At 45.2% G+C, this 17,697-nt stretch overlaps 3 protein-coding genes across 7 annotated transcripts in view; 2 read left to right on the forward strand and 1 right to left on the reverse strand.

The window, feature by feature from the left end:
- Positions 1–12,540, forward strand: part of lrrc7 (leucine rich repeat containing 7) — a 97,867-nt gene extending 85,327 nt beyond the window's left edge. For 2 of the 3 annotated variants that reach the window (XM_076045611.1, XM_076045612.1), the window contains 4 exons: positions 145–401; positions 1,725–1,817; positions 6,281–6,355; positions 9,085–12,540. In XM_076045611.1, the coding sequence (XP_075901726.1) occupies positions 145–401; positions 1,725–1,817; positions 6,281–6,355; positions 9,085–9,195 (536 nt within the window). In that variant the 3' untranslated portion in view covers positions 9,196–12,540. Of the gene's footprint in view, positions 1–144; positions 402–1,724; positions 1,818–6,280; positions 6,356–8,895 lie in introns of all 3 variants that reach the window. The other variant, XM_076045614.1, reaches the window with a different exon arrangement.
- Positions 1–17,697, reverse strand: part of LOC142900668 (glypican-5-like) — a 446,285-nt gene that overhangs the window by 148,694 nt on the left and 279,894 nt on the right. The gene's annotated exons all lie outside the window — the stretch shown is intronic.
- The window catches only part of dlg1a (discs large MAGUK scaffold protein 1a), a 96,977-nt gene continuing 95,867 nt past the window's right edge, over positions 16,588–17,697 (forward strand). For all 3 annotated transcript variants that reach the window (XM_076045182.1, XM_076045184.1, XM_076045185.1), the window contains exon 1: positions 16,588–16,970. In XM_076045182.1, the coding sequence (XP_075901297.1) occupies positions 16,952–16,970 (19 nt within the window). In that variant the 5' untranslated portion in view covers positions 16,588–16,951. The remainder of the gene's footprint in view (positions 16,971–17,697) is intronic.

Consider the following 17,697-nt stretch of genomic DNA (forward strand, 5'->3'; position numbering starts at 1 on the left):
TACACCTGCTAACAAGCCACATTCAAAGATGCAAATAAGCACAAAGAATCAAAGTCTTTGTGCAGATAAAAAAAAAAATACAGCATCTTGTCCTTTTACCTTGTTGCTTTTCCTTCTATTTTCTTCTTTCCTCTGGCCATCCAGGCCATTCCAACAGTGCACAGGCTTACCCCAGCTCTGGTCTGCCCATGGCCCTCTCCCCGTCTGGGAATCAGCCCCAGTACAACCCCCACTCCTCCCATCAGCCCTCCCTCCCTGCCACCAACCCCCAGTACCACAGCAACCAGGGCATGGTCCACAGCAACCAGGTGGTCCTGACCCACACCAACCCCCGGCCGCAGAGCGCTCGCTGCCTGCTGCAGACTAAAGGCCAGAAGAGCACCGATGGTTACCAGGAGCAGGTATCATGTCTGTCCATCTGTCGGTCCGTCTGTCTGTCCATCCGTCCGTCCGCACGCCTTCTGTACTCGCATCCCACACTATCTTGGAGGTCTGCTTTAAAAATAGGCTGCGGTGAAACGGTGGCTAAATATAAAACAGCAAGGTTGGAGTGGATATCAGTCTGGTGGATGTAGGTTGATTCACTTAGACTGGGAACAAAAGTTGATGTTAGATAAGCTTAAAGTGGTGCCGCAAATCTACTAAAAAAAACCTGTTTTGTTGTAGGTTTTGCAGCCCTTGTAAAAAAAAAAAAAACATGTCTCACCTAATACTAACAATACAGCAGTGACATAAAATCAAAGGGCTGCTTTAGTTCGAAGCCCTTTTTGTTGGTGTAACCCTGAGCGATTGCTGAATTCCAAAGATTTTAATTTCAAAATAAAACACTTATCCACCGGAGAGGAAATCGTTTTGAGTGCCTCAACTATTAAATTTCATGTGAAGCAGCCTCTGTTTAATTGTGAGTGCCAGGAGAACAGCTCGGCAAGCTTCCACTAAAATCCCCGACAAAAACAGGAAGGAAAAAACAGGTCACACCTACCACCAGCCGAGCCCCCCTGCTACAGACAAAAGCCTCAGTGGTGCACTAGTCTGGAAATCAGATACCTGTTCACATTAGCAGAAGAACATAGTCGTAGTTAGTATAGCACTGAAGTCTTTACATGCAGTAGTTTCAGTAGTTTGGCCTGCTGAGTTTTTCAACATTATTTCAAGGTCCTTCGGTAGATGTTAAAGGTAAAGAATTGCAGCTGACAGTTAATTAAGGCAAAATAGACTGAAGACTAAAACAGGCCCAACATTTTCATAAGTGGGGCATCTCAGCATAGTGTCGGCTCCCCCACACGAAACGTCCTGAGGAGAGAGCACGTCTAGAAACAGCCACGGAGGCGTACTTCTAAATCCGTCCGGTTTCACAGATGGAGTTGGCTGTAGCAGTTTAGGTTGGGAACATGAAGTCATTCACACGAACAGGAGCAGCTGATCTTCCTCGCAGGGGTTTGTTTCCCCCCCCCCTCCTTGTTCGAGACGGCTTTTTGCCGTGCCAAATTAAAAATAATACATAAATAAATAAATAAAATCTCAAGACCTCCAAAATAGCTCGCCAGCACATGTCGCACGCCACATGAATGCACGCCTCCAGCATTTTTCTACGTGTTGTCTGACCTGCTCTATGCTTGCATAGAGACCGTTATGATCTGTGCATTTCACTTTCACCTGTTTTTCTTCCTTTCTTTCTTTCTTCCTCCCTGTCCGCCTCTGTTTTTGTCCTCCTCCTCCTCCAGTTGTGTGTGAGGATAGAGAAGAACCCCGGTCTTGGTTTCAGTATCTCTGGCGGCATCAGCGGCCAGGGGAACCCCTTCAAACCCTCCGATATGGTACGACCCGACCCGGCCCGCCAGCCAATCGCAGCCTCCCCGCCCCCCCCACAGCTTTACCTCAGAGTTGCCATGGAAACAGCCGCTCGTTAACTGCGGCGTTCCGTCGATCTGTCCGTGTGGCTGTCTGTTGGGGTGGGGGGCGGGGGGGCGACCATCCACTCCTGGTCTCTGAACTCCTAAAGCTAAAAATGCAACTCAACCCCAAGGCCAAAACTTCTATTTGCCTTGTAGGTTTATGAGCAGCAGCGGAGCCAGAAATGTTTTCTTGGGGGGTCCAGGGTGAGATCACGACTCACACAGGAGCGGCAATAAGTAGATACCTGAAATGAATACATGACTGTTTTTATTATTTTTTATTATTGTCCCTGTAGTTCGTATTTATGAAATGTTGAATTGGAGAACAGCAAATCTCCACCAATGTTAATATTAATAATAATAAACCTACTGTCTGTCAGCTTGTTCCTCCTGTCCAAGGGTCAGTTAGTTAGTTGAAATCCAGCCACCAGTGGCCATCGCGTAGCTCCGCCCCTAGGTGTATGAGCCTGACTGAGCATGGAGAGATCCTCAGAGAGACGATGATCCCAGACTTTGGCAAAAGTGACACATTCAGGCTGGTGACGCTCACTGGGGGCTCGTCTGTTCAGCCAATCAATAATCTCTAGTGTCATGAAGTCCGTGCTCGCACACAGTGCATCACTCCCAGGTGCGTCAAACTCTTTGAACGTTCCCACTTCTGGGTTTTGTTGTCCAGTCCAGGCGTGGGCAAACTACGGTCCGAGGTCCATACGCAGCCTGTTAAGCTTTTTAATCCGGTTCGCTGAACAGGACATTTTTCAGCGTTATAACGTTTAATTTAATGTTTAAATTTAATTTCAAGAAAGAGTGAAATACCAGGGGACAGATATTTTGTTGTATCACTTTTGTTCATTGTCAATCGACATTAAAGCTCCCGTTTCCTACGCATCCAATGATATATTTTTGGTGGGTCACCAAAACATTCCATCCATCTGCTCTCGCTGCAGCCCCTCAGTCAAATTGTATAACCCGTCTTGGCCCACCAGTCTTAAAGTTTGCCCACCCCTGGTCTAGTCTGAGCCTGCAGGAGCACCACCACCACCGTGGCTCTGCACACATGGCCCAGAAACACACCGCTGGAGTCAGTCAGTCGAAAAGGGAAAATAATAAATGAGAGAGAGAGAGAGAGAGAGGGAGAGAGAGAGAGAGACTGCTTGCACAGCTCCGTCAGCTATTTTTAGGGGGAGGCGGCTTCAGTTCTGGGACCGAAGCGGTGGGTGGTTTTTTAGATGTTCAACACTTTTTGATCTGGCGAACGCCAAAGTTTTTTTTTTTATTTCTTCCTCCCGCCGACTGTTGTTCCGACGTCGAATCGCTGACGAGACAGCGGGGGCCTATAAATAGGCAGGCCCCCGCACCCAGCACTTATTGGAACAGTCATCCTCTGCACGGCCCTCTGTGACGGACTGATGAATTCATTTAAGTTGGGGGCGTGGAGCCATAATTTCCAAAGTGTCAATTCATCATTTAGCGGAAGTTGTTTGTTTTTTTCTCTCTTTCTCTCTTTAGCACGCGTTAGGCCGGTAGGAGTGTGTCTGCTGCTGCTGCTGCTGCTGCTGCTGCTGACACGCAGTTATTTAGCCCGCTCCCGTGTCTATTTGTATTCACAAAGCCTCCGCCAGCTGCAGCTCCTCCATTATTGATGCCGCGTTACAGCGGCGCAGAGCGCAGATGGGCCGCACGTACCGCGCATTTTCTGCGGGAAATAAGTTAACAGTCGGAGGGATCTCAGGGGCGCTTTGTGTGGCGGGTTTAGTATCAGCTCGGTCGCCTGGCTTTACCAGATGTCGGGGGGGGGGGGATTTTGCGCAATGTGAGGGAGAAACATGAGCAAATCTTTCAGGGGCCTGTGGGCTACGAGTTCCTCTTCTGCTTGGTCAAAGTCAACATGACGCAGACAGATTTTTAGCTTTTTAGCTTTCTCTGCTCTCAGCGGCCTCTTCGACTGAACAGCTCCCTGCTAATTGATCCCCATTTGAAAACACCTCTGAACCTGTTTTTACTGCCTGAGAATTGCTGTAGAGTTGCTTATTCTGTCTTCTTCCGTCTTCTATTTGTCGGTCATGTCTCCCACAAATACAGTTTTATCACTGTATTATTATTATTATTAGTAGTAGTAGTAGTAGTAGTAGTAGTAGTAGTAGGAGCAGCAGTAGTTCTTCATTCCTTCATTTAAAATGCAGACTAAAAGCTGAACCGATTCAGGCTTTCACTGGTTAAACTGGTCTGCGTATCAAAAACTGTCTTCATTGTTGAATTATACATCAGTGGTGTCAATCCCCAGAACTTCATAGCGCCACTGTTGTTGTACAAGACTGTGGCTCCCCCCTGTGGTAATTTAGTTTGGCGCACCCATCCACCGCCAGCTTCAGTTGCAAGGAGCAGAGCTGAGGAATTGAAGTTGGAGACTTGGGCCTTTTTAATCCCTGCTGTTTTTTTTATTTTTGTTATCTTTTAAGCTAAACACGTTTTCTTGATTTATTGATATTTTAATGCTCTTTAAATATCATATACATAATCTATATATTTAAAACATTTGTGTTTAACTTGTAGAAAAGAAAAAAAACATCATGGAACTAACTCATAGAAGCAAATAGGTACGTTTTTTTTTTTTTTATAGTGGCTTATTGATGTTTCTTCAGTTTGCTGAAACTCGATTCGAAAGCCTTGTGAACTTTTCTAAAAGTTGACTTTCCCACATGATTTTTTTTTTTTGTAACTTTTTAAATCTTTTGTGAAACTTTCCAGCCAAGGTTATCAAGTTTCTAAGAAGAAAAAAAAAAAAGAAACGAAAGAAAAAAGAAAGCCACACTGGTCATCTAAGTCGGACATAAAAGATGACCTGTGACATTTACTCCTGTGAAACTGCTGATAAAGACGGAGATTTGCTTCCTGTGTAGACAGGAGTGCGATCCTTGGCTTTGATTAATTAGCTCCTTCAGCTCGTTTAAAAAAAAGGTTATAAGGTTTTTTTGTGTGGAGCAGAACATGGATTTTCTGTCGGATCTGGGTCGGGATTTTTTATTTATTTATTTATTCATATTTTTGTGGAAAATCCAATGTTCTGTTCCAGCTCTTGTTCAATGCTGCCTTTGCACACAGAGCTGCTGTTGATAACAAACACCCCTCTGTGTTTATGTTATCACTGAGCTGCAAAAATCTCCCCCCCAAGTCTCTCCCTTCTGAAAACATACCCTCAAGGGTATTTTGTTCTACTTGGGTGGAGGTCCACTTTTATTTTGGATTCATAAAAGAAAATAGAGACATTTCTGAAAGATACAAGGTTTTTGCATCGCTCTGCAGCCATGTGTGCGGCATTTCTAAACTGTCTAAATGTTAAACCACCGTGACTAACAATGACCTGTTGCTAACACACTAATCTGTCATTTACAGTGAGCTCCATAGGATGCAAATCGACAAAGTAAAGGCACTCAATTGAACAAACAGGGGAAACACGAGCTTTGCAGCAGTTTCCAATGAATTAGCAAAAATTCTATGAGAAAAAACAAATTCATTGAATGTGTTTTTAACCCCACCCCCTTTTGTTCACATTGCCCAAATAATTGCATCCTGTAGCTTGACAGTAAAAGGCTCACTGTAAAAAAAAAATACCAGTGCTGTGGTGATTAATACCGATGCTTCTCCAATGTACACCTCCTTTAACACGTGCACTGTTTGTCTGTGTTCCCGCATTCACTCACAGACTGCAGTATCAAAGTGCTCCGGCACCGCCAATACTGCCTTCACTCGCTTTGTGGATAACTGGTGTCACCCGTGGCACATTTATCTGTCTGGCTCTCAGCTGTGTGTTCAACATGTGCCCAAACTGTTGAACCATGCGGAGTGGATCAGAGCTGCACTGTCCCACGATCTCTCTGTGTTCAACAAGAACATCTTTCAGCGCTCATTGAAAAGATGTTGGTGTTTTTACAATCTCTGCCTTGGGTTATTTAAGGGGGAAAATTTGGGGGGTTTCTCAATATATATATCCCTGCCCTTCCTGCTCCCCACATCCTGTCCCTAGTCAGTGCCTTTTCCCCCAACCTAATTCTTCTTCCCCTATTCTTTTTATATGAACTACTTTTCTCTCACACATCCCTTCTAATCAGTGCCAAGTCTTCTGTAAGTTTCTTCTTGGGGGGTGGGGGGATAAGGTCATCACATATTTTTTTTCAATTTTAAAAATTGAGTACTCCTACCTACTTAAAATTGCATGGCTCTCAAAAGTCAGAGACTGCATTGGCATATTTTCTTAAGTAGAATGTGCTTTTACCTGAAGGGGGGCGGCTGGCGAGGTGGATAAATGAGATGAGAATGAGAAAGGCAAAGATTCTAAACCATCGTGTCCCTGTGTTGTCCTAACTGTGTATCATTTTGACTTATAGGGTATCTTTGTTACTAGGGTACAGCATGACGGGCCTGCCGCCTCTGCCCTGCAGCCTGGAGACAAGATAGTGCAGGTAACATCCTCTCACTCACCAGAAACAGCCCCTCCCCCCCTCCCCACCTCCCTGTGACCTTTCCACTTAAAGCAATACGAAGAAAAATCACCCAGACAGTCAGAGATGAGCCATCAACTCAGCCTTTCGTTGTTAGCCCTCCTGTCAGTGCCCAGAGTGGATGAGACTTCAGCATGCTCCTGCCTGCGTACAGTATCCTGCCTCAGCGCATCTGTCTGAAAATGCAGCATGACCACCCTCAGCCACCGCCATCTTTTTCATTCGTTATTTGTCACAAGGGGGCGTAAATAGTTCAAACAAAATAGGCCTCTGACATGACTGTTGAGCGGCAACGGGGTCTCAGTTTTCGTTCAGAGTCATCCAGGTTATTGTCTTGAAGGTTGAGTTCAGGCAACCGGACTGGCTGTGCTAATTTGAAGACATTTTGCAGCTCGTCTGAAAGGCTTCTTTAGTTCTGAGAAGATTGGATTGAGAATCCCATGTATCTGACCACCACTGGGGAGCAAAGTCTGGAGGTGGTCGTGATGGTTGTCCCATCCGATCAGCAAAGGTGTTTTTTTTGCTGATAATTTGACAATTTTACTCAGAATTAAGCTAAACTGAACCAAATGCACATTAAAGCCCATTTGCTGAATATTTTTTAGCAGTGATTTAGTTGTGAAGGTATGAATTTAGTGCTCCTTTCCATATTGACCGCCAGTCATTTTTTTTTGTCTTTTTGCAACCAACTTTGGCGGTCCCTGCTGGCCAAATGATAGAATGAACGTTTGTGGTACCTCTACCTCGGCCTCCTTTTAGTAACCAGAAGCTCCATCCTCCTTTTTATACAGCCCAGGAGCGAAACCCTTGCGGGTTGTTAATCTGATGACCCCATGGGTGTGAGTTCTGACTTCTACCCCCTCCCTGCCATGTGTGGCTTGTTCAACTCACCTGAGATGAGGTCGAGGTCTGAAAAAGGTGCTTGAACCGTTTGGTGACCGTCCTTAAGGCAGCACTGTAGTGTAGCTGGCAGAAAGGTGATGCCAAAGGCCTTCCCCTCTGAGTGTTCTTCCAGGTGAACATGCTGTAGATGGCCTCTTTCACACCTCCTTCAAACCATCTGTCCTCTATTAGCATAACAAAACACCTTAGCTGGGGTGGAGCAACACACCAGGGTTTCCTCCTTAGCGGTGCTTTTCCCCATCCATTTCTTTTTTCTTTTTTTTTTTAGAACTTTTGTGAAGAAGCACCTTCACCTTAACAAAACAAGTATGGTGTCCTTCAAGAATATAACCATTGAATGTTCTTCAAACTTTAGGATGATAGTTTCAAAATCGGTGTCATGATTAATTGGCTTGGAGTGAGGAAAAACTGATTTAAATGGTGCACCTGCCTGCCGTGATACCCTCTATTACTGTCCTAATGCCTATCGCCTGTCCAAATTGGACCAATATACTTCCATGAGAGAGTTCTGGGCAGGCAACCAGAGTTCGAGAGTCCCAGCTGGGAGAACTGTGTCAATTGCAGGGATTCAATTTTCTCTGTTAAAGGCCAAACAAAATGTAAACATTTAATTCATTTCAGTCACTGTTAGATGGAAAAACATGTACTGTAGTTTTAGTGTTCTACCTCTTAAATCAATCTGTCATGAGAATGACCTTATGGTGCCAAGACCTGATGCTGGTAATTTCATAAACTATTAAGAACAATAAACAGTGTAAATATAGACACATTTCCAAACAGTTAATTTAAGGTCCGATAGCTGCTGGCTGTCACTGGCACCATCCTCTCATTGTCTTGCTCTACCGAGGTCACAGCTAATCCCTATACTGGCAGTGCGATGGAAGTCTTTGGAATGGCACCGCCTTTGCAATTCACTGCACAATAGGCTGGGTGTGTTGTCTGAATTTGAATTATTTATTCATTCATTTCAGAAATAAACACAGCAGCACAGTGGATAATTGAAGTGTGGCGTTATACAGGTCCAGTATAATGCACTTCTTCTTTGTGAAAAGTCAGTTTTAGAAGTCGGCCTTTGTAATGTCACAAAGGGCACTGTGGCTTAATTCATTCCTCTCCCAGACTGGTGATAACTCCACCAGCTAGTTGTTCCTTTGATCCCTCGAGATCCCCTGTACTGTGACCTTTGAAGAAGCAGAAGGTCCAGTGGCTAGAAACCAAAAGATTTTAATCTCTGAAGTCTTCCAACATAACTACTCTGTACACTATGTTTACTTACTGATTCATATAAACATATTCTTTTTCTTTATTATATTAAACCTTCCAAAATTGGAAAAATAAATAAATAAATAAAATGTACATGGTGGTGCTCAGGCTTTGCATTTTGGTTCATTCTCTCCTAGCTGAGCTAAAACAGAGAGTAGCTCTTCATGACAACAGTCGCCCCCTGCAGGCCAGACCCTCCTGACATTTCTCTCATGTTTCTCTCCTCCCCCTCATCTGCCCCCCCGACTGATGTACAACTTGGCCTGGTGAACTCATCTTAAAGCCCTGTTTTGTCTTTACCCCTACTTTCTCTTTCTCTCTCTCCCTCTCTACAGCATGACTGTGTAGCTCCTCCTCTTCTCTCTTTTCCCCAACAGTGATGTGTTACTGAGAATAATGATGGCAGTGATCCTTCCCCTACCCCTCATACACACACACACACACATGGAAGTACTGCAGAACATGCCAGTGTACATGCATGGGCACACACAGGCTCCTGACTGTGCTGCGTGTTTGCCTTGCAGGCTAACGGACATAGTTTTTTACACATGGAGCACGAGACAGCCGTCTCTCTGCTGAAGAATTTCCAGCGGACGGTGGACTTGACGGTCCTGAGAGACAGCAGCACGCGCTAAAAGCTGTTTTTTTTTCTTTTCTTTTCCTTTTTTCAATACAATCGACAAACACATCAACGCTTCTCCGCACCGCTCCCTGCCCTTCTCACGCCACCTCACCTGCCCTCTGCTGGAGGGCTCGTCGAACTGAAAAATGAGCCAAATCTTTGCGTCTTTTTTTTTTTTTTTTTTTTTTTTTTTTAACCTTTCTAAAGGAACACACTCACTCAAAGAGAGAGAGAGAGAGGGAGAGAAAGAGACATCTATTTGCCTATTGCTGGACCAAAAGGCAAATACTTGTGCCAAATGCACCACAGGAAACATATCGGCTCTTGCGTCTACCAGCGGAATCTGATGGACGAGTGGACCCACCACAAGAGGACGCTGTGCTCGAAACTCCCATACAAGGCTGCTGCAGTATGGGAGTTTGCGGCCGATATCGCTTATTGAGCAGCTATGTGATTGGCCATTTTAAATAGTTTTGGTTGGGATTCTGGAATATCAACTTTTTTTTTAGCTTTTGTTTTGCTGCCCCTGGTATTATTATTTTTTATTCTTGTTTTAAACGACGATTTGGGTGTTGTAGCACACAATTCAGTCCCCCTGGTCCTCCACTGTCTTTGGCCTATAACTTTTGCTCTTCTCTTTTGTTTCACACTTTGGTGTTTCTCCTCCTTTGCCACCCTCTGTTCTGCTGCAGCTGTTATTGCCTCCACTGTACAAAAAAAAGAGATTGCTGAGACTTTTATGCCTTGTGTACATACGAAGCGCTGCAGTTTTTCGAGAGCTGCGCCCTCCCAGGGGGCCTGGGCAGACGGCTTTAATAAGTTTGTGGTTGGATATAAATATTGTTGATAAAAACCACGTTCTGAATCGTCTCCTACGAACATACAGGGGTTGTATCTTCAAATTGATAGTTTTTTTTGTTTGTTTTGATTCTTTTTTTTTTTTACTTGATATGAATTATTTAATGATTTTCTTCTGTGGGGAGAAAAAAAAATGCTGTTTATAGTCCATCACTGCTACTTGTTATTGTTTAAAAAAAATAAATAAATAGAAAACTGTGGCTTGCACAGTTGCGCTGGAAGAGCTAAAGCAATATGCTCGGCCCACCGAGCTCCTACAGTGCCATCTACTGGACGAATCATGCTAATGTTTACACACACTGCCATGCACCTGACCCCGTCAGGCCAAACCAACACATGCAGTACTAGTATGTGCCACAAGTCACAACGGCGCCATCTGCGTTTCGAAATGAGACGCTCTTGTCTCTGATTGCGTCAGTGCCATATTAAATGTCTTTTATTTTCTCGGTGTCTTTAGGCCGTCGTCGCGTTGCTCTTTGTTGCTCTTTAAAGAGTTGTGCGATGAAGCCGCAGCACGTTTTTCGTACCGCTTCTCGAGCATCGATCGGCATTTTCTGGCTGCGCTTCTCATCGGTGATACGAGACTTTATTTCAGTGCCATAAGGACCCTCCGCTGGTCTCCGGTTGCATTTAGACACACTCTGAACATCAGAGCTTTAACCTCTTTGTGGCCCAGATCTGATCTCCTCGCAGTGAAAGCTGCAGTGTGTTAGGAAATTGTTGTTCTTTTTATTTTGGTTTCCTTCCACATTTGGAAAGCCAGTGAATATCGCCCCGAATTAGATACGGTTCATAAAAGATTCACTTTTCACAGGTGAATCTGAGACTTTCATCTCTCGGACAATCAGGAAAGATCAGATCTGTGTCGCAAAGACATCGAGGCCAAATTTGAGATATTTTTGTATTTTATTTCTGGGAGTTAGTAGACCTCTTAGCGCTCCAGCAGCAGCAGCGACACCGGACTCGTAGATGAGCGGAAAAGGTCGCCTGCCGCTTCAGCTCTAAGAGGTGGACGGAGAATCTTCTCACAAATGAGGAGTTGACATTTAATCCCAGGCATGCATGGAAACGTAGTCGGAAAAGGTGTCAGCAGAAGGAGAAGTTGTCTGTAGATAGATAGGGGGCTGGTTGTTATTCAGGATCTGGCTTTTGCAGGGAAGCGGAGCAGCGAAGCGAGGCAGACTCGCAAAAAATTAAAGACATCCGAGCAAAACGACGTCCGCGGGGTCGCCGAGACCCGACGCCTTCCGTTCATCTCACCCCTTCAGGACTCACGCAAGCCCCGAGCGAAGAGCTTGGTTTTCTGTCTTTGTTTGGGACGCGACTCGTGTCTTCAAGACGTCTCTCGACAGGGTGCCCGCTTCTCTTCCGTAAAGCATCCGATGTTTCACCCGGAGCGAAACCACGTCCTCCGCTGTCCTCCGTTTCGCTTTTGCCAGGTGGTGACGGCGTCGCACCGGTGGCCATTTTGTGTCAAACCCTTCCCCAGAGTGTAGAGGGTTCATTCCAGTCAGTGAAAAAGGACACAAAATGGCACAGTAGAGTGTCGCGGTGGAGAGGTACGAACCGCAGGCGCCGACCCGACCCTGTTCAGAGTGTGAAATATCCAAGATATTGTGAGGAGAAAACGGTTTGATAATATAATTATTTTTTACTACATGTTTCAGGTAATTCTTTCTAAATATATTGATATACCTTAGCTTTGCTCAAAAATTGTGATATTTTATAAAGACACTTATAAACAAACTTATGGACGGAAGTACGCACAGTATGACTCGGAGACCTACACATGTACTATCCAGAACTGTAAAAAAAAAAAAAAAATGTATTTCTACTGTAATTGTGAATTTGTGTTATAAAAAAAATATATATTATATATATGTATATGACTATACAAAAAGTCATTTTCTATGTGTTTAAACGACATAAGAGCTGAAGAAATTCCGAGAACATCTTCACTGTACATAGCTGTGAATGAAAGAACAAAAAAAAAAGACTCATATTGATTGTGAATGTACTCATGCTTTTGCAGTACCTACACCTTCCCAACTTGAATGCTGCTTCTTCTGTTGTGTGACAAAACGAGAAAAAAAAAAAGTACTTTGACCTCCGAAGAGAGAGAGCCGCTGTCGCGTTTATCAGTTGGACATATTTTAGTGATGATTTAACGGGACTATTTATTTATTTATTTATTTGCACATGCAAGTTGAAATCCTTCCAGTTTTAAGTTTTTGAGTATTAATGCGGAGAAATGTAATTGCAGAAGTATATATAATATATATCATGTGTTTAGAATGCATTTTGCAGACGCTATCTGTACATACTATTTAAGATACAGTTTTTACAAAAAATAATATATGTATAAAATTGAAAAAATGCTGTGCAGCGACTATACTGGAGCCATTTTGGGCTTTGGGACGTACCATTTTTTCAGTATATAAGAAGTGTTTTGAATAATGTACTAAAGTCTCTATTGTACAAATAATAAAAATGTCACTATTGGTAATCTCTCTTTCTCCAGGTGCTGTGTCCTTGAGAGGAGGGGATGTTTTCCTCTCCCTGCTTTTATTTGCATTTTTAAGGCTGTAAATACAAATAGAAAAGCTGCAAGGACAAAAAAAGGGGGGAGTGAGACAAAAGAAGAAAGGGACGGGGGAATTAGCTGATAGAAAATTAATAAAGTGAATTAAGTGCACGGCGGATGAAAGGGGGAACGAACAAAGAGGGAAACGGCCTCCGGGGCTTAAAATATGAAGGATAGCAAATGGATGGCTCGGCGAAAAAAAGACGGGATTGAAGAAAGGATAGGAAGCCAGGCTGAGGCGGTGCTGAGGGAAAGGAAGAGAGGAGGAGGAGGAGGGGCGGAGTTAAAGAGAGAGTGATGAAGCAGGGTGGATGAAAAGAGATTAAGTAAACAAAAAGAGACACGGCATGAAAAAAGGGGGAGTGATGAAGATCAGCCGAGCTGGCTGTCGGCAGATTCCGGTTTTCTCCTCTCCTCCTCTCCTCCTCTCCTCCCCTCTTCCTCTCCTCCTCTGTGGATTAGCGCCGTCCACTTCCGCAGATGTTCTTTTGTTCTTCCTCCCCATTAGTGTAACAGCCCGACTCTTCTTCATCCCCCTCTATCCGTCCATCTCATCTGCTCCCATCTTGACACTTATCTGAGTGGCGGATCACAGAGGACAGCACAGGCTTAGTGGCCCACACACACACACACACACACAGTTTCTGATTTAGCAGAAAACATGTCTGTGTTTTTCGGGGAGAAACTGGCCGGTTGTTTGTGAGAACTGTGTCAAACCCTGCCAGGATTTTGAACAGAGCGTTAAGAACTTTGTGACACTTCTCTGTCCCAGTCGCCCTCGCCCCCTTTCTATTTTTGGTGACTGTTTTAATCCGGTCAAGGGGACAAATAAAGTAAAAAGTTTATAGTTCGTTGAAGGGCCCATTTAGAAAAGCTGTTTCAGTTCAATGCTCAATACCAATCGCTTATTTAATGATTGGGATTCGTACAATAGAAGGGTCTCTCCTAATGAGCTCCATCATTGATAAAAGTTGGGGTTTATTTATGGCCGGCAGTTGTCGAATTTACTTGCTGCCTTCAAGCACAATCAATGCTAACCGTGTTCATTGACTGGATCAATGACACCAACTCTGTTTTCAAAATCACATGGTCCCATGTCATCCACGTCCAATGTTTTCTAATAATGTTCTTGACTTCATTTCTGAATTGTGGAACATTGAAACATTTTCTCTGTAAATATATATATTTTAACCCCCCCCCCCCCCCCCCACACACACACACACACACACACACACACACACACACACACTTTTTTAAGACGAGACCCAATCAAAACAGCCCTCTGAGCCACTTTTAGGTCTCGACCCACCAGTTGAGAAACACTGCTCTATACCATTCTCCTCTGTTCCGCTGGTCCAGTGTCCAGAACAATTCTGTTTTCAGTAATGCGGGCCAACAATGAACAATAGAAGCTAATACCAGAAACGCGCTCGCTGTCACACCCCATCTAGCAGACTGATGGAAGTGGAATAGAGCCTCTTTGTTCTCCTCTCTGGTTTCCCATATTTTGCAAACATCTGCAGATGAAATGACTTTCAACGCGTCCACTGGTCTACCCACGCGCGCAGTCACGCACCCGTTCCTTGTCCCGCTTGCTCGCAGACAGAGAGCAGTGTGTCAGCGTGTGTCAGCGTGTGTCAGTGTGTGTGTGTGAGAGAGAGAGTCACAGATAGCGCAAGCGGCTTTGCACACCCACTGTAGCTGTCGATTTCCTTTTTTGACCTGGTCAATAACAATACCAGAGACAGAGCCTGTGACCTGTATTCAGCTCTGTGTGCATGTGTGCGTGTGTGTGCGCGCGCACGGATAGAGCCTCCCCACAGTTGACCTACTGTCCCAATACAGCCAACTGTCCATCCTGTGGATTTCTGTAACCTGCAAAACAAGAGATTTTGCTTTCTGCTGAAAGTTTTCTCTGCACTGCAAACCCGTTTGCATCAGTGGTTGTGGGCCTGCCAGACGAATGAGGCTGAAAACTGAAGGTGGTGGCGGGCACATGAGGTGCAGGGGGAGTAGTGCTTTCAAACAGTGCATGGCGGTGGATGGAAAAACTTTAATTCTATGTCAAAAGCCAGTATTGTTTCATGCTGCACAAACTGTGGCTTTTTGATAAGACAGCTTGCTTCCTGCTTTTATAACACTCCAACAAACCAGGAGACTGAGTGGTTCCAAAATAGTAAGTTTAGCTGAAAACACTTCACCCCGTGACCCAGGGTGCAGGCGGAAGCGGGTATTGAAAATGGAGGGATGGATGTATTGATGAAAACACTTCAATGGACGAGAGAGAGATTTGAGAATTAGAAGTGAGGAATTAGCAAGACAGCTGCCTCCACGAGGTTACAATATCCTGGATTATGAGAGACTCTTCTCATTCTGTTTAAATTTCAATTAGGTGAAGTGACACCCTCACCACCCTGATCCTCATGCATTCACCATGTGCATTCTGAATATTTGAAGTGAAGTGTCACATCACTCCGCGGCTCGTTTTAACAAAGACTTCTTTTCAGCCACAAATAACATGCGAATCCTCGACAGAGGACACAATGCACAATACTGTTTGTCTGCGTTGGCGCACTTCAGCATGCACTCATTCGTTAGTTAATGCAACATGTTTTCACTTGTTGATCCACTAAAATGCTTCCCTTGTTTGACTTGTTTCCCTGTTGTCCTGTTTACATGACAGAACCGTGTGTCAACACAACAAATTTTTTAGTTCTGACTTATTGGATAGCTGTTACTTTTGGGCTGTTTTTGGACTTTTCGACTAACAGTCCCAAAACAAGGGCGTGAGGCCAATTGGGAACTCTAAATTGACCGTGCTCGTGGTTGTGAGTGTGAATGGTTGTTTGTGTTTCTACGTGGCCCTGTGATCAACTGGCGAGTGTGACCCGGCCTTTCCCCCAAAGACAGCTGAGATTGGCTCCAGCAACCTCTGTGACCAGGAAAACAACTGTTTTCCTTGGTTAATACCTCCAAACACACACAGAGGGACCAAGTATCAACACACACAGCTCAGATTTCAAGCTTGATGCTTGAGTTGGGTCCAACTTTGCTGTTTTTATGATGATTCTATGCACAGAACATAGAGAGATCACCATGCACCCCGCTGTCCAATACAGTTAGCCCCCCCTTTTATACTGGGCGGATCTGTTTTCTGTCAAAATCCAATATCCAATTTGGGCGTATAGTATGATTAATCAGACAGCCTTAGAAAGTGGGTGGAGGGGGTTGCAAAGCCTCGACCTTTCACTGGGACCTTTAATCAGTGTATATGGAAACCCATAATCCATATCCTTAAAATGGAGTGGATTATATTTGGATCCGGTGGCTGCATTGAGCTACGTGACAGGTTCCCCCGTTTTGGTGCAAGTGCGCACAATATGGACTTTTCAAGTTAACACAACGAAAAACGAGACGGGCGACCCGGTGGTGCAGTGGTTAGCGCTGCCGCCTCACTCCCTCGCAAGAAGGTCATGGGTTCGATTGTGGACCTGGGGTCTCTCTGTGTGTAGTTCACAGGTTCTCCCCGGGTTCTCTGGCTTCCTCCCACAGTCCAAAAAACATGCATGTGAGGTGAATTGGAAACTCTAAATTGTCCATATGTGTGTGTTTGAGTGGTTGTTTCTCCTTGCTTGTCTCAATGAGGCCCTGTGATGAACTGGCGACTTGCCCAGGGTGGCACCCAGCCCTCGCCCTATGACAGTTGGTCTGAGAAGCAGGTCTTGAAAATGGATGAATGGGACTGACACGAGAAGGTAACGTTCGCGGTACCTCTCGAATGTACGTCACGTGAGGGAGGGGGGGACTTCTACGGCGAAATCGTCGTCGTATGTAAGTGTGTGTTTTCGTGGGTTTGCGCGCGCGCGCGTGCGTCTCGACCCCCGCGAAAAACCGGTCTGGCAACGTGCTCACACCAGTCACCTGGATGAAGGAACACAGGAGCGAGTCTTGTGTCGCGAGGAGACGGAGGCGGTGACAGCCAGGCAGCTCCCCGGCTCCAAGTCCGCGGTTATTAGCCTCGCTTTTTCGTCGCCGACCGGCCGCATTTGTTGGACTTTTCTTTTTTCTATCCCGTCTTAAATAACCGCGCCAAGTTTCCTTCCAGTTCCATTTGTGTTTAATTAAACGCGACTACAAAGTTGTGTTGCTCTTCGTGGTTTTAGGGCTTGGCTGTGTGACTGCGGGCGGGCAGGCAGGCAGGCAGGCAGGCTGTCCCGGGACAGACGCACACACGCCTGTAATAACACGCAGGCGACACACCACAGACTGACAACAAGCCCGGAGGAGGAGGAGGAGGACCGCACTGCACCGCACCGCGCGTATTACCATGCCCGTGCGTCAGAAAGGTACCTAAACGTCACATATGTTTTCAGTTTGACGGGTCTGAGCCAGTCATTGTGTTGTTGTTGTTGATGATGAAGTAGTGGTTGTGTGTTCGGAAGCGACAGGTTTCCCCCCACTCTACTCTCTGAAAGCTTCCGCTGGTGTCGCTCAAAGCTCCGCTTCATTCAAAGTCAGAAGCGAAACTTCACCAAAGAACTACAGCAAATTACCCCCTGATTGTTCGCCGCTTTCGTTTTGCGGATTTTTGCACTTAAGCGCAGGTGTTTTACCAGTTAATCGTGCGTTGCGATGAATTCGGCGCACAAATGAAGTCACATGCCATCGTGTATTTGCTATTTTATTCAGGTTCGTTTTCATGCGACGACAGCGTGGGGGAGAAGCTTCAAGATGAACTCTGTCGGAACTGTGCTGTAGTTGATAAATGGGGGGTTTATTTGGAATTCCACATCTTTCAGTTGACAAAGTCGACGCAGAAAAGGTCGCAGCCGGACTGTTTGCCGGGAGTTTGACGTCGAGCTGTCGCTGCTTCCGGTTTAATCAGCTGTTCAGGGTACAGTCAGTGGATCCTGGAATGCACCCGCCACTCTACCTTTCTCACCGCGAGCTCTTTATTGCTGCCGTGCCACTCTGCATTGCATAATCTGCAATAACGCTGTGCCGTCTCCTCGCCGGGACGCGACAAGAATCTTTACACACTTTTTTTTTGCCTATTTTAATTAGTGCATTGGC

The sequence above is a fragment of the Nelusetta ayraudi genome, unplaced genomic scaffold (genome assembly GCF_046127955.1).
Source record: "Nelusetta ayraudi isolate G7.1 ecotype Tasmania unplaced genomic scaffold, CSIRO-AGI_Nayr_v1 ptg000084l, whole genome shotgun sequence".
In the NCBI taxonomy this organism is placed as follows: domain Eukaryota; kingdom Metazoa; phylum Chordata; class Actinopteri; order Tetraodontiformes; family Monacanthidae; genus Nelusetta; species Nelusetta ayraudi.